Here is a 24,577-nt window from a genome sequence, read left to right as displayed (position 1 = left end):
GTTGAGATGAGCAGGTAAAGCTGAATTCAGCAGACAGTGGGAATGTCCGGATCACCAACACTGCCCTGACCATCTCTTATGAGCTAACTTCTTGACACCAAGGAAAGTGAGAGACATGGCCCTAGCCTCGGGAAGCGGACGGTCACTGGGTCTGGGATGTGTTCTGAAAGGCGCAGTAGCTGCCCCACCCCCAGCACAGTGGGAGTTGGAGGGAGACGCCAGGGGGTTCTTGGAGTAGACCATGAAATCAAAGCCTAAATCAGTGTGACACGGGTTAAGTCAGGGAATGGCAATCCAGGCCAAGGGAACAGCCTGAGTGGAGCCCAGAGCAGAGTGAGATGGGCTCCAAGCTACCAACTGTATTTGGGTTAAAAATATTTTTTCTGAAAATTGTATGTCCTATGGATTGTAAAGGGGAGAACTAAGAGGAACAATAGGAAAAAAAAAGATTTGAACCAACTCCTTTAAGTTTTTTGAGGATGGGTAAGACCGGAGAGTCTTGTTGGCCCTGCTGGGACTGCTCCTGCAGAGACAGCCTCCTTTGCAATATTTTAAGACTTCCGTTCCCAGCTGGTGCCCGTATTCCCACCCCGGGTATATGTAAAGACGACATCTTTAAAGAGGGTAAGATGCATTTTCTGGTTGGTTTTTCTATTTTAAACACATTTAGCATTCTCTAGTTTTTAAAGAACGCCTTTAATAGAGCACAGACTCCTTCGTCAACGGTGAGGGGACAGATTTAGGGGCTGCAGCTCAGACATGCGGTGCCAACTAGCTCACAGGGATCCAAGTGTGAGAATCAAATTGTCATTTGATGTCTAGATTTGGCAAAAGCTCAGCACGCCTTGGAGATGGTGGTTGTGGGCCCAAGCTGTGTGACAGGTGCTTCTGGAACTCATTCTCTTTGCCCTTCCTGGCAAAGTCCATCACCGGCTGAAAACTCATGGCCTCCCGCACTCATCAGAGCCTCTCCGGCCGAGGCTGACAGTCTGACCTCTGAAGAGTCAGAATCTTCACGCTGGCTGAATTTCAAGACCCCTGGTCTGAGACTTCTTCACTAGATGAAAAGGGGCTTCCTCTGTGGTCCCACTAAGAGGGGCAGAGCTGCAGTGAGAACCGGGGGCCTGGCTCATTTTAGGGTACCCCGTTTCTTCCAACCCGGCACACCCCTCTCTGGCCCCTGTCCTATCGACATCCCACTGTTTCCAGCCACAGCTCACACCCTGGTTCTTACATGAAGCAGTTTCCCTGCTCTCCTCGCTTTGACCCTCCGCAGTGCTGGCTCTCTGCACCACTCCTTTTGTGTCCACTTGTCGCAGAGGTGTGCATTTCACTGGGCCCCAGCAGTGTTCCACTGGAGACACTAGGAAGCTTGCTGAGTCATATACTGGAGACTTTAACAAGCAGAAGAAATCTTAGAGACTGACTAGCGCAAACTAGCCATTTGACAGACACAGAGACTAAGGCTCAGAGACGGCAGGTGGCTTGCCTGGTCCCACAGCCAACCAAAGACAAAACCAGGACTTTAGAACCCAGGTCCTCGGATCCCCTACAGGCCTCTTTTCACATGTGTCTGGGTAACAAATGAGAACAGTCCCGAGGGAACAGAACAGCGGGGAGCTACACTTGAAGGGGAAAGTTGCGGAAAATGTGTCTCCTGGACCCAGCACAAGGCACTACTGAGCAGATGCTCATAAACGCAGAGGACAGAGACGGAGGGAGAGGATGAGCATGCCCAGTGAAGGATGTGGGGGGTTCTCATGGGCACCCTGTGGCTGGGCTTTGGGATACAGGAGATGGCACCAGAAACAGCCTATCCCACAGTTACGCCTCAATCTGGGAAGCCAGCGACTGTCAGGAAGGGCGTTCCAGAGGAGGGGAAGGGCACGACCAGGGCACAGTAAGAATGAGAGGTGTGGAAGGAGGGGCGGAGGCAGAGTGGTCCCTGCCTGGGTCTTGCTGGGAAGGTACAGCCTCCAAGGGCACACAAGGAAGCTCCAGGGTAGATGGTTTTCAGAAAAAACGAAACCCACTCTAACAAGGAAAGGCACCACTCATTCAGCAATTATCAGGTGCTAATTACACGCCAAATTCCGAGGAGGAAAAGGCTGACACAGCTCGGCCCTGCTTTCAGGATGTCACTATCCGCAGGGAGACAACTGCAGAGCAGGGAGGCGGGCTGGATAAGAGACGGAAGCAGGGGAAGCAGCTGGATAAGAGACGGAAGCAGGGGAGGCCTGGGAGCAGAGTGGGGATTTCACCAGGTCAAGGCAGGGCTGGGCGTCCCAGGCAAGGGGGCCAGAGGTGAGGGCAGCCTTGGGCTGAGGCTGGGGCGGGGCCTGGAGAAGTGGCTGGAGAGCAACGGGATGGCTGTCTCCGGAGGTGGTGAGCTTGCCAGGGACTGGAGGTCCAGCTGCCAGGATGTCAGAGGGCATTCCTCGGCTGGCTAAGGCTGGACCATCTGGCCAACGTGCCATCCCAGTCCGAAAATGCTCGTCCTACAACAAAGAGTGGAAGATGCTGCTGCACGCTACAAACAGCAGCAACCCCACTCAGAAAGGCGGTGAAACTACACCATCCTTGGGACCTCCCGGGACAGGGCCTTCAAATCTTGCCTGTATCCCATGCTGAGGGCGACATCAGGGACCGAGGACCTCTCAGCTGTGCACTGAGGAAGTCGGCCACTAGGGGACACGTGCCAGCAGCGCTGGGTAGAGACGACATATCTGTGAATTTTATTTATGCTTTCAAAGCCACTTCACTCTTGTTGTTACAAGCATCCTATGAAGTGAGCAGGATAAAGATCATCTCCATTGTGTAAACTATGACACTGGACGGGAGAAATTAAGTGACTTACCTCCTTAGGTGGGAGGGCCACCGAACCTGTGCTAGGAAGGCATTCCCGGTCCTCTCTCGGAGGAAGAAACTGGGCACATGGAGGGAAACAAATGACATGCTCAACTGGTACAGACGTCAGAGCCAGGAAGAGAGCACTGTGTGGACCCAGTCTGGTGAGGAACTGTAGCTGAACACTACTGTTTGCAAGTAAAACACCAGGCTGGTCCCCAGAATAATTTCTGGAATCTTACTGGTCTGTGAAGTCAAAAGGCCAGGCAACCGCAGGCGCACGGGAAGACCTGGCATTTGGGAATCCTGCAGCAGTTGTCATGACACTAGCAATGGGCCCGAGCCTCTCTCACCTTCTCTGTCTGTCCAAGCATTCCTCGCCCTCCTGGCACCCCTCAAATCCACTTGCCCCCCGATGCTGTTCCACCCGGGCACCCTATTCTCCAAACAGGCCCTCCTCGTAGGTGGCAGAGCACCTTTTGCCTTGAGTGAGTTTCCCCTGGTCTCCGCTCCGTGTGCACAGGCAGGGACCGCCGATCAAACTCAGTCCCAGCACACATGGCCCGTGAGCACTTGGAAGCAGGCTGTTGGGTCAGAGGGCACCTTGGACATGTCCTAACGCAGTCCCCTCCCCTCCCCTTGAGGAGTGAGTGAATCAAGCAGCCAGGAAAGTTTCTCTCGCCCCACCCCTCCCCAGCAATCCAGGCACAGCGCCACAGCCGGGGGGGCTTTTAAAAGCGCAAACCAGGCAGCATTCCTCTTATTAAAGCCTCCTGTAGTTCCTATTTCTTAGGACTAAATCCAAACTCTTGTGACCGACCAGGAGACCCTCCAAGCCTGGGTCCCTGCCTCCCGCACCCCTGGCACACCCTGCCCCCCTCCGCCCACTGCGCAGCTCTCCCCTAGACGGATCCAGGCCTGGGTCCCTCACTTCCTGGTCTCCTTGCTGGCCTGCCCTTCACGGGCACGTTTCCGGTCCTCTGGAGCCTGAATTCACCTCAGGTCTTGCGATGGTGTCGTCTCCCCACCAGGTTGTAACCATCCTGGAGGCTGGGCCCTTCTCTGCCACCCCAGGGCCCACAGTGGCACCCAGGGCGTCATGGGTGCTCACGTGCTCACTGTGTGAACAAGTCCATAAAAAGAGGGGGGACGTCGGCCCAGCAGAGCGGAGGGGCCTCAGCCCATCAGCAGTGTGCACGCGTTGCCCTGCCCGGCCCCTCCACCCACTGACATCCCACGTATTGCCTGCTTTATTTGAGGTGATTCGTGAATGACCAGGAGCAGACCCTCCGGAACACAGCAGACTGGACATCCCACTAAACTAACCCGAGGTCCAGGGTCGTTCCAGACACCAAAACAAATTCTGGGATTTCAGCTGAGCTCTAGGAGAACTAGGCCATTTGAAGACAAACCTGATTTTCCAGAAAGCCCAAGGTTTCTCAGGTAGAGCAGGGTCCTGGACTTGCCCTCCACAAGGAAGGGGGAAGGCAGACGGTGGAAGGCAGTGGCCAAGGCGGTCAGGCAGCTCCACATCCCCACACCTCCGGACCCCACGGGGAAGCTGGGACCCCAGCCGCACCGAAAGCTCCCCCACGCTTCTCTCCTTCTCCCCATCCTTCCTCCCAGTGCAGCCTATCACAGTTCTCAAGCGGGAGGGGAATTCGGCCCTTGGAACGTCTGAATCTGAGTGAAAGAGACAAACCCAACGTGCGCCTGGGACCCCGTGCAGTCAGCCCCAGGGACGGGGTGTCAGCGGGGTCACACTCCTGTTGCCCTTAGATGCTGAGGGGACCACGTGGCCCCTCTCCGCCTGTCAGCACACGCTCGACACAAAGCATGGGACGTGAGTTTATTAAAGATGCAAGCAAGCACAGAAGGACCGTGTGTGGTGCTCAGTAATATCCATACAGTACTAAAAATAGAAAAATAGAAAAGAAATTTCACAGAAAGCAGCCTCCCTCCTAGATACACAGAAAAGGAGCTGCCAAGCCCACCATGTATTGCCACAGCCCACCCGCCCTGTTCACGTTGCTCTCCTTTACAAACCACCCATGAGAGTACGTCCGCACCGCTCCCAGGACAGCAAGAAGGAACAGAGCCGCTCACACAGCAGTGACCCCTCTGAGCACCACTGGGCATGGCCCAGACACACAAATAACCGAGACAACCCATCCCACCACGGGGCCACATGCACACAAGCTGGCGTCCCACCCTGCCGCTGCCCGGCCATCTGTCACTCCTCCAGCCAAACATGGGCCAGAAAACGAAGGCAGCGGCAAGGCAACAAAGACACCACCTCCTCCCTCAGACACACTGAGGGACTGAGGGACAGGGTGGACAGCGACGGGGCGAGCCTGCCAGCCAGCCTGAGGGACACAGGGCGTCCAGCTTGCTGATCCTTCTCCCACAGCTGAGCGCCTCGGGTACAGCAGACCACTCGACGACAGCTACAGACCCAGGAATCCTAGAAATTTACTCGCCAGCTCGCCGGCACGAGCAGCCGTCTGCTTCAGGGAACAAAGGCAAGGCCGTGGAGTAAGACTCCGACTCCGAGTATTCAGTGTCTCTGTGGCGGGTTCTCGGTGGCCGTGGCCAACTCCCGGCTGCTGGCCTCGCCCGGCCGGTTCCCTCGTGGAATGTTGCACAGGCTCCTCTGTGTTGGGCCTTTGGAGCCGCCCGCGGGAAGCCTCCAGCAGTGGGGCCTCCTTGTGGGAATGCCCCGGTGGCCAGCTTCTGCTGGATTTCCGGGAGGGCAGAAAACTGAGCCCCAGGGGAAGGAATGAGTTCCTCCCACACCTGAGCCCCTCCTCTGTCCTCACCTGCATCTCAGAACCAGGTGAGCCGGGCATGGCTGTGCCTCTCAGAATAAAGATAGAAAAGTAAAGAGTCAACCCTGAGATCTTTCTACCAGTCGGGCGTGGCTCGCTCCTGAGTCCCCTCGGAAATGAACATTTATTTGGTTTACTGACATTTATTTAGATTTCCAGTGAAAAGCTCTATAAAATACAGTGACTAATGTGGGGGAGTACAAGCAGACACTCTAGCCGCAGATGTCACAGACTCTAGACTATGGTACAGGCCGTCAGGACTCAATCTTTATCATGTTTGTAACCAGACACGGAGAGACGTCAAATCCCAGAGCCGGGACAGCTGCTCTGGAAAGGAAACCATCCCCCTTCCTCCAGCTCCTCCGGGTCCCCCCTCCCCCGGGTCTTACACGGACGGCTTCCAGAGTTTGTCCCGCGCGTGAGAGATGAGTGCCTACAGGACGTGCGCTGGTGGAGTGGCGGGTACTGAGCATGCAGGTTCGCTGTTGGCGTCATTATAAATAGAAGTCAAACATGAGGTCGCACTTCCCCATCTTCTGTTTATACACCAGGTCAAACTTCTCGTTCATGGAGACGGTGAAGATGTCCTTCCACAGCCCCACTCTTCCTGAAACACAGACAAGAGCACAATGTGCTGCCTTCACTTGCTGCCAGGCCACCTACGGAACCAAAGGGAGCTTGGGAAATGGATCTGGGAGGTTCTAGATCTATTCCTGGACCCCTGTGAACTTTGCCTACGGGGGCAGGACAGGCCATCTGACCTAGACGAGCTGAACCCGCTTCCTGAGTCGAGCTGTCCTCATGCCCTTTCCTGCGTGGTGAGGCCAGCACCACGAATGCACAGAGCTGAGGCCGCGAGGAGGGCCTTCACCCCTTGTCCCACGCGGGACAAACTCTGGGGCACGGCTGAGTCCCCAGCACAAGGCACACAGCGGGTGGCTCACAGGCCCGGAGGACAGACAGCGTCTGGGCAACGGGTCTATGGCTCTGAGCATCATGTGGATCTGGGTCCTCTGGGACACCACCACTCACTCACAGCGCAACAGCTCCACCAAGGCGGCATTTGCTTCTGGAGAATTCAAAAAGGAAAAAAAATCAGCCAAAAAGGCAGAACATTTTATGGCGAGTAGGAAGCCTCCTGAGCAGGTCAAGGGCGAAGATTTCGGGAAGCCTGCCCATGCAACATGGGGAGAAAGTTAAAGGGAATAAAATGGTCACGGTGTAAAGGAGCCTTCACGACCAGATGCCCAACGTGGCCGTGGCAGGACTCCGGGACTGCACACCGACGCAAGTCACGGGTGATCCCCGCTGCTGGCACAGTGACAGCACAGGGAGGCTTGGTCAGAAAACGAGACCCTTCCTGGCAGAAGTGAAGGAGCACGGAGCCTGCAGGCTAATGTGCAGGCACAGGTCCACCGTTCACTTACGAAGGCTCAGGGAAAAAGAGGGCGCTCAAAATGACCCCAAAAGCCACTGAGCCCTCTTTCCTCGTTAACTACAAAACCTTCAGCCAGTCTGGTCAAACACAAGTGGCGACCATGAAGAGGCAGCAGCAGGCTTCTGCTCTCCCACCTGTGGGAGCTGTGAACACGTCCCCCTGAGGGAGCTGTGAACACGTCCCCCTGAGGGCTGCCCGAGGTTTTCAGGAACCACCTGGGGCGCTGAAATGCTCATTTAGGATTCTTTTCACCGTCAGCATCTCTGTGACCAGAGCTCCGACCGTCTCCAGCAAACACCCTTCACTGCTCCGTTAGTAACAGTCGTCCTTGTCCTGGCAGGACCTCAGGTATAAAATTACCACCCTGCGAGTGCTGCGCTGATACACCCAGCGCAAGGATTTCCTCTTTGGTAATGAAAAATTATATGTCAGTGTTGGAGAGAAAAAAAAACAAGGAGAATTGTTCTTGCTACCCTCTAATGATACTTAAGGGACAAAATTAGAAGCTTCTAGACCAAGCACACTATAAATATATTTTTTCATGATTATTTTTCTCAGCTGAGACAGCTGAGAGCTCATCAAAGGAGTCACCCACCTGGTTTAGGATTTGGAATCAAGACAGTGCAATTTATGCTGGGACATGAATCAAATTTAAGCAATGCAGCTGGCTACTCAAGCCCCTGCATCCTCACCAACGCAAGGAGGTCTTCTGAGCAAAGAGGCAATGTGCTAAAAGAAAACAAAACCGAAACTGAAATGAAGCGAAACCAAGAGAAACAATGATAAAGCAGACACGTCAGAAGGAGCCCACGGCGCTACCGCAGGACGCTCAGGACGCCCCTTACCACACAAACGAACCGCAGGGGTGTCGGGGAGAAGCTCACATCCGAGGACAACAAAAGACAGAGAAAACAAAACTGAAAAGGAGCAAATAAATTTAAATAAGAAACATTGTGAAGATGCAGCCAGGAAATTAAATCACAAGGTACTTTGGGTTCAGCTATCTTCCTCCTAGAAGAGTCGACTGCTTTGCCTTCACAGGAAGGCACCTTCCACTTGACTTTCAGCCCTTTTCAGGGGAAGAACAGAAAGCTGGAGGAGCTCAGAGGACTGACCTGAGGCACCCAGGACGCAGCCCAGCTGCCCTAGCCCACCCGGGAGTCTCCCCTGTATCTGAGATCTGCTGCAGGATCCTTCGGCTCTGGGCCTCCCCTGGAACATTCTCATCACCTGGGGAAGCTCCAAATCCACACAGCAGGGAACCAACTTCAGGTCTAGAGCACCAAGCGTCACAGGAAGTTCACACTTACAAGAGGGTGGCTTATAAGGCCACAGCCACCACCCTGGGGGTCAGGGGCTTTCAATGCCTGAGCTCTCCACAATCCCCCATCTGCATGGTTACAGTGCCAATACCGGGGGGAGGGCACGCCACTGCTCCACACAGGCACCAGCCTCCAGAAGACCTCTGTGCCCCTCGCAGAGCAGAGGGCTCTGGAGAAACAAGACACAGGGCAGTGGAACACAGACTAGGGGACAACAGACACTGCAGGGAGAGGAACGGGGGCCCCGGGTCCCTGGGCAGAGGCAAAGGGAGGTGGCCAGGGGCGCATACCCCGGCCCACAGGCAGAGCCTCGGCGTTGCAGCACTGGTCCACCAGCTGGTGGCAGTGCTCGATCAGGGACTCCAGCTGGGCCTTGTCGCAGGACACCCCGAGGAACCTGGCCAGCTGCTCCACCATCGTCACCAGGTCCTGAAAGACAAGAAAGAGAACAGGCGAGCCCGTCACAGCTGGCGCCTTTACTGGCTGATGACTTTGGCCTGGACACCACAGGGTGCTGTGTGTACAATGCCATACTCAGACCTCAAGGCAAGCCTGACACTGGCCCTGTCTGGAAATAAAACCCAGAGGTTAGGAGAGTGCCCAAGGGCACTCAGCATTCAAGTGGCAGATCTGGAACTCAAACCCAGGTCCTCTGGGGAAGCCAGAAGCAGACGTAAGTTCTTGATATAGTTGTGGTCACTTTAAACCAGCACCAAGAAGGAAACATTCACTTTGGAACTGTGCCAGGAGCAAGACCCAGCTTGCTCTCTTCTTCCCCTTCTTTCCACACCTTGGCTGGAATATGGACTGGCACCTGGGGGAGCAAGGAGGCCCCTGGTGACCCCGAGAGGCCCCAGGGCTGCGCCCGCCTCACTGGCAGGAGGAGCTGACGTGATCTGAAGCAAGACTCAGTTACACGTGGCCAGGGGGACACACAGCCAACTCTGGGCCCTATCACTCCATTCGTGACAGCCTCAGGAGAGGACCATGCACACCTGCTCACCATGCATAGCCCCTCCTGCCGCCACACCCTCCCTGGGAAATATGAGGGCACCTCATATTCTCAATCTGTGTAAGCCCAAATGCTCTGCCAAGAACCCTGAGCTGTCACGAGGCAGTCCCCAAACACGGGCAGTGTCAGGGTCAGACATTAGGAGGATGCTGGAGGCTGTCTCCTCCTTGCAGCTTTATAAAGCAAGTGAGCAAACGCAAGCCTCTGGAAGTCCTGTGGTAAAGAAACCTGCCCAACTCCTTTGGTTCACTCAACCTTAGAGAAGTTTCCTGTGAGAGCTGGTTTAAGTGTCAGCCCCTCTCTGGACTCCCCCGGTAATCACCCCTCGGCTCTGCGTGCTGCCTTCCCAGCTGTCCCCCCGTTAGGGGCTCCCGGGGCAGGGAGTCCCGTGCACAGGACTTGGCCAGGACCGGGTGCCCGAGAGATGTCAGAACGAACAGAAGAGTAACGAGAGCTCCTCTCATGGCCCTGCCACTCGGCATTTCTATTTAAGAGAAAAAAACACCGAGAGATGAAAGACAGCTGGCCCTCGGAGGGGACACGAGAAGAGAGGGCTGCAGTGGACTGCCGACACAGACTGCTGGAGTGGCCAACAGAACCCTCGCTGGGACCGTGTCACTGGTATAATGTCCACCTTGGGGAGGAAGGCACACTTGCCAGTGTGCACCCAGCCACACGCCACAGGTCGGTTTCACAGCTGTGAAACCCAGCTCTGCAAGTCAGCTCTGCAAGCGCGGCGGCCAGGCTACAGACTAGCTCCGGACGCCTTGCCTGACCCCCCGGAGCTCCACCCACAATCTGTGAACTCGGGGCCGCAGCACCAGCCTGCGTGGGCCATGGCACAGAGCCAGCGTGCCCAGGCCTCCCAGCACAGCCAGGCGGCCGCACTCAGGGCTCTTCCCCTGCAGCTGGGGAGAACACCCCGAAGGGCTGCGGCAGGACTCGCGGGGCCACACGCTGGGGAGCCCAGAGGGGGTGAGAAGGCGGGTGGGGGTGGGACCGCCCTGGGTGGCCATGCCAGGCAATGAAGGCACCAGTGCTGACTGTTAACGTCAGACACCGAGCGAGCACACGCCAGGCCCGCTCCACACGCCTGGAGACCAGTGACCTTCACTCAGGACTAGTTTTCTGGGGTAAAATGTGAATAAACAATGTGAATTCCTAAAAATGCGACGTGTAGTCACTTAATCTCTATGAAAGACATCCTTGGCCATTACTGAGGTTTCTGAAAAAAAGCATATAAACGACTGCTGATTAGAAGCTAACACCTTGACCCTCGCAGGAATGCCATTCAGTCACTCGGACAGGCTAGGCAGGACAGCAAGTTGAGGCCGAGACAGGCGGGCAGGGCTGGCGTCCTCACTTCGAGGGGAGCCCCGTCCAGCCCTTCCCCGAGCTGCTCAGGCTGAGAACGGACATGTGCCTCTAAGCGCCTGGCGCGGAGGCTGGAGCAGCCAGGCAGGAGCAGTGTGCCGGCTTTAAAGTTCCTGTAGACTTTGCATCCCGCTCCCTCGTGGGTCAAAGCTGAAATCAAAGGCTCTAAGTGACTCATCGAGGAGTCAGCGAAGCTCCGGGGAGAGCCTGCCGCCAGCCCAGCCCCTGTAGGTGCACGGCAGGATGGTGAGGGCTCCTCCTCCTGCACATGTGCACTGCTGTGTACAGGCAGGCACTACCCTAACAGCGGGGCCGCCGTACCAGCGACCCAGCATACACCCAACAAAAGAAAGAATTAAGCCCACTGAGACACAGGACTGTTCACGGCCCTTTATCCTGACCACCTCAAAATGGAAACAACGCAAATGCCCAGCCACACTGGATGGATAAGTGGTGGCACATTCCTGCTGCAGTGGAATACTACACGGAAAGGAAAAAGAACCAACCTCTGCTACACAGGGCATGGATGAGTCTCACAGACCCCAAGTACATGCCGTGTGACTCCATTCACAGGAGGTTCACAAACAAGCAGAACTAATCTACAGCGACAGAGGTCAGAAGAGTGGTTACTTCCAGAAAGTGGGGGTGTTAACTGGAAGAAGCTAGAATGTTCTGGATCTTATCTGGGTGGTGGTTACATAGATATATACACATAAAAATTAAAGTCTTTAATCCACCTAGAATTCTCCTGTAGGTGTGCAATGAAGCAGAGGACAGGCATCCACCCAAAGTGACATGGGGCTGGAAGGGACACGATCTGACTGGTGTTGGCATCATCAGTTGTGCTGCTGTGCGAGAAAACAGGGTAGGCAGCCTGGGAGGAAGCAGGGGCCACATGGGCATCTGCTGTCATAATCCAGGCCAGAAAGGATGCCGACTCAGGAGGGAGGTGGGGGCAGAACGGGGGAGAAATGGTCAGACAAGAGAGAGGTTTTGAAGGTAGAGCCAACAGGATTTAAAAATGGACACAGGGTGTGAGAGGCAGAGAGAAGTAAAGGATGATTCAAGAGCCCAGCCTGAGCGACAGACCCAAAGGATGCAGCTGGCTGCCATGAACTCAGATGGGACAAAGTGTGGATGAACTGAGGGGGAAGCTCCAGAGGTTGGCTTGGACACATTAAGTTTGCAACCTCTCCCAGACGTCTAAGTAGAAAGGGGCGGTGGGCTGCTGGAGATGCAGTCTGGAGAGGTCCACGTCTGGCCTGGGGGCTCTGTGTCTCGAGAGTATTTAATGACCAAAGAATGCATGAGGTCACCAGGGGAGGGGGTGTGGATGGAAACAGAAGAGAGCCGAGGACTGAAGGCTAAGGCCCAGGTGTGCTGTCAAGGAAAAGGAGCAGCCAGGGACGCGGGGACGCAAGACAGTGCAGCGTCCTAGAAAGCAGGGGAAGGGGCAGATGGCCCATCACGTGGTGGCAGGAGGCTGCGTGAGCTGAGACCCAGCAGCGACTGCTGGACCGAGCAACTCGGAGGTCACGGGTGACCTGACAGAGCAGCTGGAGCGGGCGCAGGAGTGGAGACGACTCTGAGGGGTTCTACAGTAAAGCGGGCGGAGAACGGGAAGAAGCGGAGAGGGAGGGGTTGGGGAAGGCTGGCTTCCGCTTCTCGTGAGAAAGGAGAAACATGAGGATGCTCCTCCATAGACGGCAGCCCCAGCAGAGAGGGTGACGCCGCTCTAGAATCAGCTGCTAACACACACACGAAGAACTTCAGACAGGACTTGGCACACAGCAAGGCCTGTAAAAGTGTTGATGACAACACTGCTGACGACATGACATACAACACGTCGGCCCCCATTCCAGACAACGAGCTCTCGAGGGCACAGGAGGTCCTGCTTCCTTCACTGCTCCATCGTCACCGCCTGGCCTGGCACACTCATTCCACAACCGCCCACTTCCTTCCCATGCTCTGTGCCAGGCGCTCGTCACATGAATCGATCCACGGGTAAACCCACAGGGTCTGTCAGCAGTTTGAGAACTGCTGCTCTAAAGCAGACAGGCTGACAGGAGAGAAATGTGGACGCTGCCGTCTCCACCCTTTGCCCCGAGCTGGTCACTGGGAGAAGGGCCGGGTGGCAGCAGGGCGTCTGGCTCTTGCTCCACTCCTACTGTCAGGGCAGGAAAACGATGAACCGGGCTTTCTAAAGCCCCCGTTACCAACTCAGAAGCTGCCCTGGGGTGGGGGCTGAGGCAGAACTAGGGACCTGGTTGGGGGCGGGGCGGCCAGCACAGGCCAGAGGGAAAGCAGTGGCCCACTCCTGAGTCCCACTTTCGTCCCTGAAGCCCAGGGCCTTGGAGGGGCCGTGCTGGACACCGCGGTTACTCCCCTGCGGCGTTCACAGGGTGAGCAGACCCCGCGCGCCCTCGGGCACATCCCGCCACACTCACCCGATGCATGTCTTCGTACTTGAGGAAAAGCACATTCGAGTCCATGCGGTGCTCCCAGAACTCCTGCACGTGCTCGAACCAGGAGCCGTAGCCCACTGTGGAGACGAGGGGACAGTGAGTGACAGCGCCTCGGGGGAGGAAGCACGCATGCATGGAGTGGCCTCACTCCCTGCCTTCCGGAAGGCTCCCCTCCTACTGCCCAGTGCCGTGACTCAGGAAGGAAAGAGCAACCTCGTGCTCACGGGCAGCCCCACAGATGAGCCTTCTGAGGTCCCACATCGCCTCGCTTTCTGTTCCAGTCTCTGCTGCCCACAGTCCTCAGGCCCTCCCTGTCCCCTACCTTCTGGACGCCTTCAAGACCTGACCGTGTGTGAGGGCTTCTGCTCCCCTGGGGTGTGGACAGCACCTGGCCCCCACGAGCTTCTCTGTTTAACACCTGGTCACTGGGAAGAGGATGCCCAGAGGAACAGGATGCAGGGCCAGTTCTGCTGGCAGGGCTGGGACGGGGTGCAGAGGCTCTACGACAGATCTGGGCAAGGGGTCCCACCAGGCAAAGGGCACCAGGCAGAGCCCCAGGTAGAAGCAGGACATCCCAGTGCTGCAGGGAGGCAGTGCGCCCGTCCTGACGCCCGAGAGCATTTCCTACGCTCCTCAGCGCTTGGGGCTGGGGTCACGGGGGGTGACACACTGATCAGTGTGGCTAGGCTGCTTTGTGACATTCTGTATGAAGACTATTGATTCTCACCGCTCGTTCACACTGTGGCGCCATCAGCATGAGGGTTCCTGTGGGAGTCTCCAAGGGGGCTTCCACCTAGCACAGAGCAAGGCCTTGGCCACAGAATGTGGTACACCCTGGACCCGCTGGGCAATGGGAAGCGCGTCCAGCTAAGAGGGGCGGCCACAAATGGTGGCCATGCTGCCTGCACCCTCCCTCACCCATGAGTCATCTACCTAACTAGGCCCTGCAAATGCCACTGCATGTTCTAGGGTTCGAGGAGCTCCCGTCCTGGCAGGAAACCAACACAAGGACGGGCAATGGCAATACCGTATGGCCAACTATTGTGTGACCAATGCCCCAGAGAGGGCACCATGGAACAGGAGGGCCCCTCCCACACTGGGACAAGACCTGAAGGATCAGTGAGGGTCAAGCAGGCAAGAAAAAGAAGGAGGGGAGGGGAAGGGAGCACAGGGAGGAGGCAGTGGAGAGGGGAGGCTGCAAGGGATCTGAAAGGAAGGGGGGAGGGGAAGGGAGTGCAGGGAGGGGGCAGTGCAGAGGGGAGGCTGCGAGGGGTCTGAAAGGAAGGGGGAGGGGAAGGGAGTGCAGGGAGGGGGCAGTGCAGAGGGGAGGCTGCGAGGGGTCTAAAAGGAAGGGGGAGGGGAAGGGAGCGCAGGGAGGGGGCAGTGCAGAGGGGAGGCTGCGAGGGGTCTGAAAGGAAGGGGGGAGGGGAAGGGAGCGCAGGGAGGGGGCAGTGCAGAGGGGAGGCTGGGAGGGGCCTGAACAGCCTGGGAAATGGGAGGGCCGTCAAGGTTCAGAAGCACAGGGACAAGACCAGATGGGACAGAGGCAGCAGAGTGAAACGGCAAAGGACAAGGGCTCTGGACGGAGGCAGCTGGCTTCTCTGGTCCTTGACCGGCTGTGTGAGCTGGGCAGGAGGCTGGACCTTGCTGAGGCTCCGCCTGCACCTGCACCGTGGGTGCCGTGAGCGCCGAGAGCACAGTCCTCGGCAGGGGCCTGCAGGGCAGCACGTGCTTCCTCCACTCTGGCAGCACCCAGCACAGGCTCCGAGGGAGTCAGGGCAGGGCGCCCGCCAGTGACAGGACCTACCTGCACAGCCGAGGTACACTGAGGCCCAGGAGTGGCAGGGGACTGCTACTGACCCTACCAGAGTCACACCTCAAGCACAGAATGCAGCCTCCACCCCCAAGCTGCTGATGACCTCTCAGACAAGTGTGTGACTGAAGTGGAGAAACGGGGATCCAGTTCTCCAGGGTACCTGGCCAGCCTAGTCAGTCTGCCATCTCACCAGCAGGTGGCAGCACGGCAGCAGCCTGGGCGCCAGGGCCCCATGAGGAGTCCTAAGGGATCCAGGTGTCAGTCAGGTCAGGGCCGCTCAGGGGTGGGCCACGAGGACCACTTGACAACAAAAAGGCCCTCATGGGGCCAACTAGGCCCTGGCCAGCCCTTTATAAGGGATGAAGCAGGGGCTCTGGACAGGGAGTGGGTAAATGGTGTAGCTGCCCCTGATGCAGGAAGGGTTAAAAATCACTGGAAAAAGCTTGCCAACAAACTGTGACCCGGAGGTGAGAAGGCCGGTTAGCCAATGACGGGTAAGACCTTCAGGGGGAGGCAACCTAAGACAGGCATCGGTCGCCCGGGGGCACAGATGGAGACATGATATCGGGAGCAGGAGGGGCCGTTGCCTAGGAGGTCTTGCATGCTTCAAGATAAAATATACAAACACAGCAATAACATGATAATATCAAAACAGAGGCCAAGGGAGGGCTCCTTGAGAAATCACTAAGAATTCTTGGCATTCGCTAATTACTTCATCCAGAACACCTGTGTATGTTTAACAGCTGTAAGCTATGTGTATATTAAAACGCTGGTTATAATACACTCAGAGTGGCCATCAGCCCTCTCCGCATCTATCCTGACGTGTACATTGGATTGCGACACCGACAAATGGGCAGAAAGGAACGGAGCAAAAAGAACAAGGATTCAGCCAAAAAGCCTTGAGACTTGCTGCTGGGCAAACCCCGACCCGCCTGGGCCTCGCTCTCCTCACTGCAGAGGTTCCGGCTGCTGGGCCCTCGACCTGGGCCTCAGCACCTGCCCACAGCCAGCCCGGCACATCCCGCTCTCTCCTGCACCCAGGGGGACACACACAGGGCAGGCCTTACCCACAGCCAAGCACACCCCCGCTTTAGGGAGGACGAGGGGTCACTGCACTCGGGGACACGGCCATCACCGCGCTGACCCCAGAGGGTCACTGGGGAGAGGAACAGCTCACTCTGCCCCTCCAGGAGGGGTCCTGCCCACGGCGTATCTCCCCCATGCTTCTCCTGGGCCTGCACGCACAGGCTGGGCGCTGCCTGGAGGGCTCAGGCCACCCCACGCCCCCTCTGACCTTGCTCCACTAGTCAACGCAGCATTTCACTGCCCCTTCTGCACCTTAAGTTTCAAATTCTTCACAACCTCGGACAGAAGGCAAGAAGTCTCCTTCGAGAACCAAGATTTGGTGACTGGCTGGGAACAGTGAGGGTGAAGAGAACGTGGGAAAGCTACATGCCCACGTGGAGACCATGGCGTGCGTGGCCTTGAACTTCCATGCTGGGCAGTGCTGTGACCTTCAAAACGTGGGGAGGTCTGTTCTGGGATAACTTCACTGCTCTGGCCTGAGCAGGAAGGTCCAAGCCCTACACCACGTGGCAGTCTGAACTCAGACACCTGCTCATTATGGTGGCGCTGTCCCCACGTGGGCGGCTGCTTCGATAGAGGCAGGAACGCGTGCTGGGACTTAACACACGGCTTTGGGAACCTGGAGAGTGGCTTTCTCCAAACGCCTGGCAGACCACGAGGGCCTGAGCCAGACGGTGGGCAGGCTGGGGGGAAGGGAGGCTGGACCGAGAGCCTTCAGCAGGCTCCAGGGGCCCGAGGGTGCAGCTGCTGCCATCTCCCACCCCCCTCCTACCCTGGGGCCCCACCTCCCCAGGCACAGCTGAAGCAGACTCAGTGGTAGGGAAGAGAGAGCGGTTCCAGAACGGGAGGCCCTGCGGGCAGCATGGGCTTCGTGCACTGATGAGGGCCTGGTCTTCACCAGGCTCGGGAGGCAGCCCTCGTCCGGCTGCCCTGAGTTCCACTGGAACCTGGGGCACTGCATTCTGGGGTTTCCATTGTGCACTTCATCCTAATAGTGTCACACAACCTCACTGCAGAACCCCTGACGGGGTTGGGCAAGCAGGCAACGAGGCTATTACTGGAGTTGGGAAATTAAACAGGAATGGTATTTTCAGCCTTGGGTATGGAAGAGTCTCGTGCAGGTTTAACTGAAGTAGGAATGTGACCCATTTCAAAGCTCTTCTGGGTGCAAACTCTAAACCAGCCACTTGCGGTCCCAGATGGGTACCTTCTCTGCCATGGCTGGCAATGGGGGAGCCACCTCAGGCAGGGGGAACGGGACGGCAGGGAGGAGCTGCTGACCGCACCAAGGGGACAGCTTCCTTCCTAGTCCAGGGCAGCAATGTGACCGGCCCGCTCCTCCCCAGGGAGGGGAGACTCGGAAGGGCCCTGGCACTCCCAGCCCCGATTCACCCTTCTCCTCTGGGAAGGAGCCTCCAGCACACAGCACTGCCTTCCCCCTCCCCAAAGCATACCCCGCCCCATCACACTGGCCTGGGGCTGGGGGCCAAGCCTGCCCGATGCTTAAGTCAAGCCAGTGGCCATGTGGCTCTCACACGAACCCACGGCCTCCACTGTCACCAATGACAGAGATGTCGGGACCCTGTTTTCACTGTTCAGAATCCAGGCAGGAAGATGCTTTTAACTGAGGAACCTCTCAGGACCCCGACGACGTGGGAGAGAGGAGGGCTTCTCAGCTGGGCGGCCACTCTGCCGTGCCCTAGCTACGACCTCGGACAAGCTTCCTGATGACCCTCAGCCCCTGCTGCTTCGCCTATGCGGGAGAGCAGGCCCCACCCGCGTGGTCATGGTCATTGTAAGAACTGGGGGCAGCATGAAGAAAGCTCGAGCACACACAGGCGTTGGACGAGCACTAATGTCACTACTGCAACGTCCGCGCAGACGCAAACACTTACGTTTATCATTCATGAACCTCCGGCAGAACTCCTGGAAAGTGCCTCGGTAGCTCATGGTCCGCAGGGAGCGGTGGAACTGGTAATAGGACACCACCAGGTCCTTGGGGTTCCGAGCCATGTATATGACCTGTGGCAGGAAGGAGGGAGGGATGGACAGCGGGACGGGGTTAGGCCCTGGCAGGCCGCCCCGTGCGGTGTGTGTGACCTCCACCCCACTCTCCTGCACTGTGAACCGGCACGGCTCCCAGCATCAGGGGCAGCCCCGCGAGCGCCACGGCCCACACTCTCTCGCCATCCTCTGTTCCGGCAGACGCACTCTTGTCCAAGCGATGGCATCTGCTAGGACCATCACTTGAGTTTTATGATGTTTCTGTCCTCCAGCACTTCTTTAAAATAAGTGAAAGACAGAAAAATTACAGTCCTGACACTGGTGAAAGCATTATGGGCCTCATAAACCTAACGCGACTGAGAAAACAAGGAAAATCAGAAACTGAAGCGGCTGCGAGTCCTCGGCATTGAAGGGACAAGAGGCTGCGCTCAGACAGGTCGAGCCTAAGGTCAACGTAGGAAAAGCCAAAATCAGAAACATGGAAACAGGCCGGCAGCACAGGCTGGAAGACGGCCTCTGATGGGGCCGCATGGCACCGAGGCTCTCAGGGAACTCGGGCCTGCGCCAGACCACCATCTCATGGTTCTGCCTGTCTGGAGCTCAGCCCCGGAGGGGCGGGTTACCTTGGAATCACCGTTGTGGAGGTCGGAGGGCAGGAAGCGGTAGGGCAGGTGGCTTTTGATGAGACGGGGAGACGTCAGCTCCTGCAGCGGGGTCAGAGGGAGAGGAGATCAGAGGACGCACGGCCGCTCACTTTGGTCTCGTCCCAGGGCCTTTTGAACGGCGCCCAGGCAGACAGCGTCAGGGCCAGCACCGCACCTGACACTCTCACCTGAGACACGACCACCCTCCAGGCTGGACCCTGGGGACAGACGTGAGCGAGACACGGTCCCTGTTGTGGGGCGCCCACAGCCTCAGTCAAACTAAATGGTCACAGGGGTCTGCTCAGAGGACTGGGGAGCCACTGACCCGGCCTGGAGTGGCCAGGAACGGCCCCAGGGACAGTCCTTAAAGGGCAAGAGAGGAAGCAGGAGGCACTTGGTGCAGAGGGAGCTGCAGGATTCCCAGACATCTCTGCACGCAGCCTGCCTGCTGCTCCCAGAACGTGCCAGGCCCCTCCCTTGGCCAGCTCTGCCCTCTCCTCTTTCGGGGCCTTACTCAGACATCCCCACCAAGAAGGCTGCTCCCACTCTGCTCCCTGTCTGGCGCTGACCACTTAACCACTATGACTTCTTATCTCCCCTCTCCTGTCTCCCTCCCTAGAATGACAGCTCTGAGGCTGTAACATCACATCAGTTTCATTCTTGGCCGTACCCCAATGCCAAGGCAGCACGCAGTGGGTGCCCAGTGCAGCTCTACTGAAGGACCCAGTGGGCAAGCCCAAGAAGGGTGAATCTACATGGCCATACACAGGGGTATGAGGGGGCCAGGTGCAACAAGAGAGTTGGGGTCCAGAGACCGGCTCACACAGGACTGTGGACCTTATTTGGGGAGCAATGACATGAGGGGGCCCAATCAGAGCTGTATTTCAGATGCTCATCTAGTGGGAGAATGAACAGGCAGTCCACATAAGAAATGAGGCCTGAACTAAAGAGGTGGCAGAAGGGAGGGGTGGAGAGAGAACTGGAACTGCCTCTGAGGGGTCAGGATGGACAGGATGCTGGGGAGATGCTCATTTCATTCTTGGTACCAAATATTAGACGCAAACACATCCTACCCAGCTCCCTCAACAGACAGGGTGAGCCCCAGTGGGGAGGCGGGAGGGGAGATGTGGCAGGGCCCCTACACTACCTCCCATCCCCCGACTCCTGGACCCCCTACTCCCTCCTGCCTCCTTTCTACCTTGAAGTCACCCACGTCACCCGCTGATCCCACTCAGGGTCACTGTCACAGGCTCAGGCCTGTCAGTCTCTCTCCTGGCTGCCTGGGAGTACCAGGCACTGTGCTCTCCCTCCACCCACAGGGCCCCCTGAGCCCACAGGAACAACTGTCACTCAGGCTGCAAGCGCAGCAATGCCCCAGAGGTGTTCCAGGGCTGGGAGCCGCCTGCCCAGAGAGAACCTTGATGACGTCCAGGCCCGGCTGCGGGTACTCCAAGACAGGGAGCTGCTCGTCGATGTTCATCAAGCCGATCTCGTCGGGGTCGGCCCCCTGGCTCACCAAGTAGACCACCTCCTGCAGCAAGCTTGTGCCTGGAGGGAGAGAAGCCGAGGTGAGGGGCACTCGGAGGAGGCCCACGGGCCCGCCCTGCCCTCAGGTCAGCGCCTGTGCCCAAGGAGGGGCTGAAGGGCCACAGCGGGGTCCCAAGAGTGCCTGAGTCTAGAGGAAGAACACTGGCCGAGGTGCAAGACCTGGGCCTGAGTCCCACCTCTCCGGGTGACCAGGGCCGAGCCCGCCTCTGAGTTCCTCTTTTCTTGGCACTAAATAGGGGCAGGAGGTGTTTCTCAAGGTTGTCATGAGAAGAGAACAGGACTCGCCATACCTGCCACCCCAGGGGGTGCAAGGATTGTAATAAACGGATGATTCTCAGTCCTGAGGCTTCCAGAAGCTGAACTTTTCATTTACCCAGGAGCCATGAGGGTCCAGTGGAATGATTCACCAGCCAGTTAATTATTCACAATGAAATCTATGTCTACTGGGTAACTACTAAAGCTAAACCTGAGTATGCCCTGTGATCCGAGGAATCCACTCCTGGGTATACGCCCAAGACAACACCAGCAAGGACCAGCCCCACCCTGGCAGTTTACTCAGAACAGCCGAACCCTGGAAATAACGGAAATGTGGGTCAACAGTGGAATGAGAAAGTTGTGACACTCAAGCGGGGGAACCCAGACAGCGAGGAAGCCATGAACTGCTGCTGTGCACGTGGCCGAAACCCACAGAGGTAACGCTGAGCAAAATTAGTCAGACAGCAAACGCTGTTACGGGATTTTCCATGTTTCCATTTATATCCGGTTCAAGAACGGGCAAAACTAAGCTACGGTGACAGAGGCGAGCACGGGTTCTTCTGGGGAAGGTTACGAACTCAGAGGACACGAGGAGGATTCTGGGGCACCGCGATTCGTCTTCGTCTTGGTCTAGTGGAGGTTACACGGAAGTATGGATATGCGTTATAATTCAATTGAAAGGAAAACAGCCTGTCTGCCCAGTGCGGTGGTCAGCATAACCTGCTCCCCCAAGGAAGACTGCGGGGGAAATCCAGCCAGCATGGAGGCAGTGCCCGTGTCAAGCACAGGACATGGGACAGCCCAGCCGGACACCCAAACCATCGAAGGCAGAGAGAGGCCCACTAGGGGACAAGAGCACTCGTGTGTCCAGGACACCTCGCGCGCTCGCAGGCCCACAGCCTCCGACAGGGCTGCAGACCTGCTGACTGACTGCCCTCCTCACAGACCACCCCACCGGCTATCCCAGCAATGCGGCTCAGGCAGGCCCCCCACCCTGGATTTGGGGACAGCCCCAACAGGCCTCATGAATGGCACATTCCAGGCGCAGGCTGGATGGCCCCCGGCCTGAACCCTTCCGCGGTTTCCTACTGCTCATACATCAGAGTCCGGCCGTCCCACTGCCCACAAGGCCCTCTGAGTTCTCTGCACCAGCCCCCTGGGGTGCGGGCTCCCCCTCCTCAGAGGCTCCCTTGGGGTCTTCCCTCTGCTGGGCAGCCCCCCCGCCTCAGCCTGTGCGCAGCAGTTTCCCGTCATCTCCACCAAAAGCCGGCCTTCCCTGAGCCCTCAGCACCTTGCGATTCGCCTTCTCTCACGGCACTGCACCCTCCTCCAGACACTGGCCACCCGTGCAGTGACCATGCCGATGGGGCAGCCGGCCCAGTCCGCACCCTGGCCGGCAGGTGCCCCGCCATCTCAGCGTTTGCCGTGGGAATGAGGAGCAGGGCCTGAGTCCCACACGGAGGGCCGACCGCACACTGGCCACGAGCGCAGAGCCCGAGCGGGCACCCCAGGCGCAGGCAGGACACCCGACCGAGGGTCCGCAGGTACAGGGTAACCTCTGGGGAGAAACGCGGCTGCCTGTGCTTCCTCGGCCCGTGTGTGCAGATCCCACCCCGGGCAGGCTTTTAGCTCGGGTCACCAGAGAACCCAGGGCCATCCCCAGTCATCACCCCACCGGACCCCTCAGAAGAAAGAGACACGGCTGGCCAGATCCACCGCAACAAGCTCTGGTCCCTTGACTTTGGGTGTCCCAGTCTCTGTTGCCCGTTCCTCATCTCCCCACTCTGAAAACGCCAACCCCTCCTCTCCCAGTGCACACACTCCCTCGAGGCCCTCAGGCAGCCCCACCCCCAGGGCCAGCTCCACACCTGCCCCCGCATCCGTCCACCTCCCTCCCACAGCCCGCCCTGCCCTGCCCACCCGCTCAGCAGACGGCCTGCCCACCCTGGGCAGCTGCTCAGGCCCCTCCTCAGGCCTCAGCATACCCCACTGGTTCCACCATCAAGGTGAGCACAGAGCTGCCCCTCTACCTGGTGACATTACAGAGCCCCCCGCTCTCGGCTTCCACCCAGCTCAACCCCCCCCCCCAGTCTGTTTTCAACAAAGCAGCCAGAGTGACCGTCCCAACAGGGACATTAGATCACATCCCTGTCCACTGAAGACCCTCCGAGGACCTCGCGTCTCCCGGAGTGAAGCAAGGTCTTTGCCACGGCCTGCAGGCCTGCCAGCGCACTCTGTGCCACCCTACTCTCCCCAAGCCTCTCCGTCCACCGGCCCCCGTGCTGCTCTGAGTGTGCTGTGTGCGCTGGCTGGTCCCCTGCCTGGAGCCCCTTGCTCCCCCAGGTCCTTCAGGAGTGAGGGCGCTCTCTCCTGACCAGTCACATAACTACCCTTCTGCCCTCCCTCCCTTCGCCCTGCCCCAGGCCCCCATGCAGCAACAGCCTCACTTTTCTCCATGGGCTCCCACACCCCCCGCCATCAGGGCACAAGCAGTTTGATCTGGTTCTTTGCTGCAACAGGAGAGCCAGCACACGGCCGTGCTCGATTCACCTTTTCCAAATGAATGAACAAACCCAGGGGACCTGAGGAGTCACCACAGGCCCCTCCCACCCACCTGAAGTGGGGACCATCACCCCCATTTACAGATGAGGCTCCTGAGGCCTATCTGTGCCCAAGGTCACAGAGCCAGAGTGTGGCTCCCCCCAGGTGGCCTACCCGCTCCCCCAGGTGAGCCTGTCCACCCAGCAGTTCAGGGCGGCTGCCCTGGGGTTCCATGCCCTCAGAAATCAGACTGTGGGCAGAGTTCCCGAAATGGGCCTCTCTGAGTGACGTCTTCAGGACCTATTTTCAGTGCTCCTATCCCCACCCCTGCAGCCTCCATAGGCAAGGACCAGATGGATGTTCTAGCACGTTAACGTCTTCCACCAACACGGACACACCCATTCCACAAACCCCACCCTCGCCTCCATTAAATGTCCACAGGGGAAGACCAGCCTCGTTAGAGCCAAACGGAAGCTCTCCACCCGCCAGGCCCACCGGCCTGTCCCGAGCGGCCTCTCTCCAGCCCCTCCAAGTCCAATTCGTGGCTGAGCAATCTCGGCCTTCCAGTCTCCAGCTTTCATCGGAACCAAGAGGAGGGCACACTGTGCGCCTGCCTGGTACCAGGGAGGGCGGGAACGGGGACAAGCCCGGGACACAGGACAAGCGCAGTGAGCTCGGGCTTCCTAGGGTGTAAGGCTGGCTGGCAAGACGCGACAAAGGAGCAGAGAAAAAGACCATCTAGAGATGATGATGATGGCGACACTGCCCGGTCCCTGCCTGGTGACAGACACCCTTCTAAGCACCTGACTGGACCCCACACAGCTCTGCAGTCACACAGCCCTGCTCTCAAAGGCTCCGGCAGGCGCCAGCTGCACGCAGTTCCCTCCCCGCTGGTCTCTCCTCTCCATGCCCAGTGCCTCTGCCCTAGTCCCACCCAGGGCAGCACCCTGGACATTAGCACAAGCCCTGCTCGGCCCCTCCATCCTCTCCTGGCTGCCACGGCCCCAACACCCCTCCCCGCACCGTGCCCAGTGGCTCTCCTGTCGCCTCCAGTCTCCCCTCTTCAGCCCCCTCCGGCATTCTGTGCTGTGGCGGGGTCTTCGATGCCCCCCAGAGCACGGCACCCCCACGACCCAAGTCCTCAACAGTCTGCCCCTCTGCCGGGCCAACTCAGATTGATCTTTGGGCCCCCTAGTCTCATCTGCTGACCCCTCCCAGCACCAGACAGCCCTGGGCATCTTATCCTACAGCACTCAGCACCCTGTGCACGACTGGGGAGCCAACCCGGGCAGCTCTCGAGGGCAGGGAGCGTGCCTCCCTTAGGTGTTACTTTTTACAGCTGCTGTAACAAATTACCACAAACTCAGCGGCTTAAAAAACAGAGATGTCATCCCACA

General features: G+C 58.0%; 1 protein-coding gene across 5 annotated transcripts in view; it reads right to left on the bottom strand.

Moving 5' to 3' along the window:
• Positions 1-5,798: 5,798 nt before the first annotated feature.
• Positions 5,799-24,577, bottom strand: part of SULT4A1 (sulfotransferase family 4A member 1) — a 34,676-nt gene continuing 15,897 nt past the window's right edge. Inside the window, exons 2-9 of one of the 5 annotated variants that reach the window (XR_006532938.2) lie at positions 20,254-20,384; positions 18,816-18,896; positions 18,084-18,210; positions 13,269-13,363; positions 8,726-8,864; positions 7,959-8,030; positions 7,709-7,842; positions 5,799-6,282 (exon numbers count right to left, since the gene is read on the bottom strand). Coding sequence is in view for 1 of the 5 variants with exons in the window: in XM_044778158.2 (XP_044634093.1) it covers positions 6,170-6,282; positions 8,726-8,864; positions 13,269-13,363; positions 18,084-18,210; positions 18,816-18,896; positions 20,254-20,384 (686 nt within the window). In the remaining 4 variants the exon portion in view is untranslated. Of the gene's footprint in view, positions 6,283-6,436; positions 6,745-7,708; positions 7,843-7,958; positions 8,031-8,725; positions 8,865-13,268; positions 13,364-18,083; positions 18,211-18,815; positions 18,897-20,253; positions 20,385-24,577 lie in introns of those variants that run through there. The other 4 variants (XR_011502556.1, XR_006532940.2, XR_011502557.1 and 1 more) reach the window with 4 other exon arrangements.

The sequence above is a fragment of the Equus asinus genome, chromosome 4 (assembly GCF_041296235.1).
Source record: "Equus asinus isolate D_3611 breed Donkey chromosome 4, EquAss-T2T_v2, whole genome shotgun sequence".
Lineage (NCBI taxonomy): Eukaryota > Metazoa > Chordata > Mammalia > Perissodactyla > Equidae > Equus > Equus asinus.
This window is presented reverse-complemented; position numbering and strand designations above follow the sequence as displayed.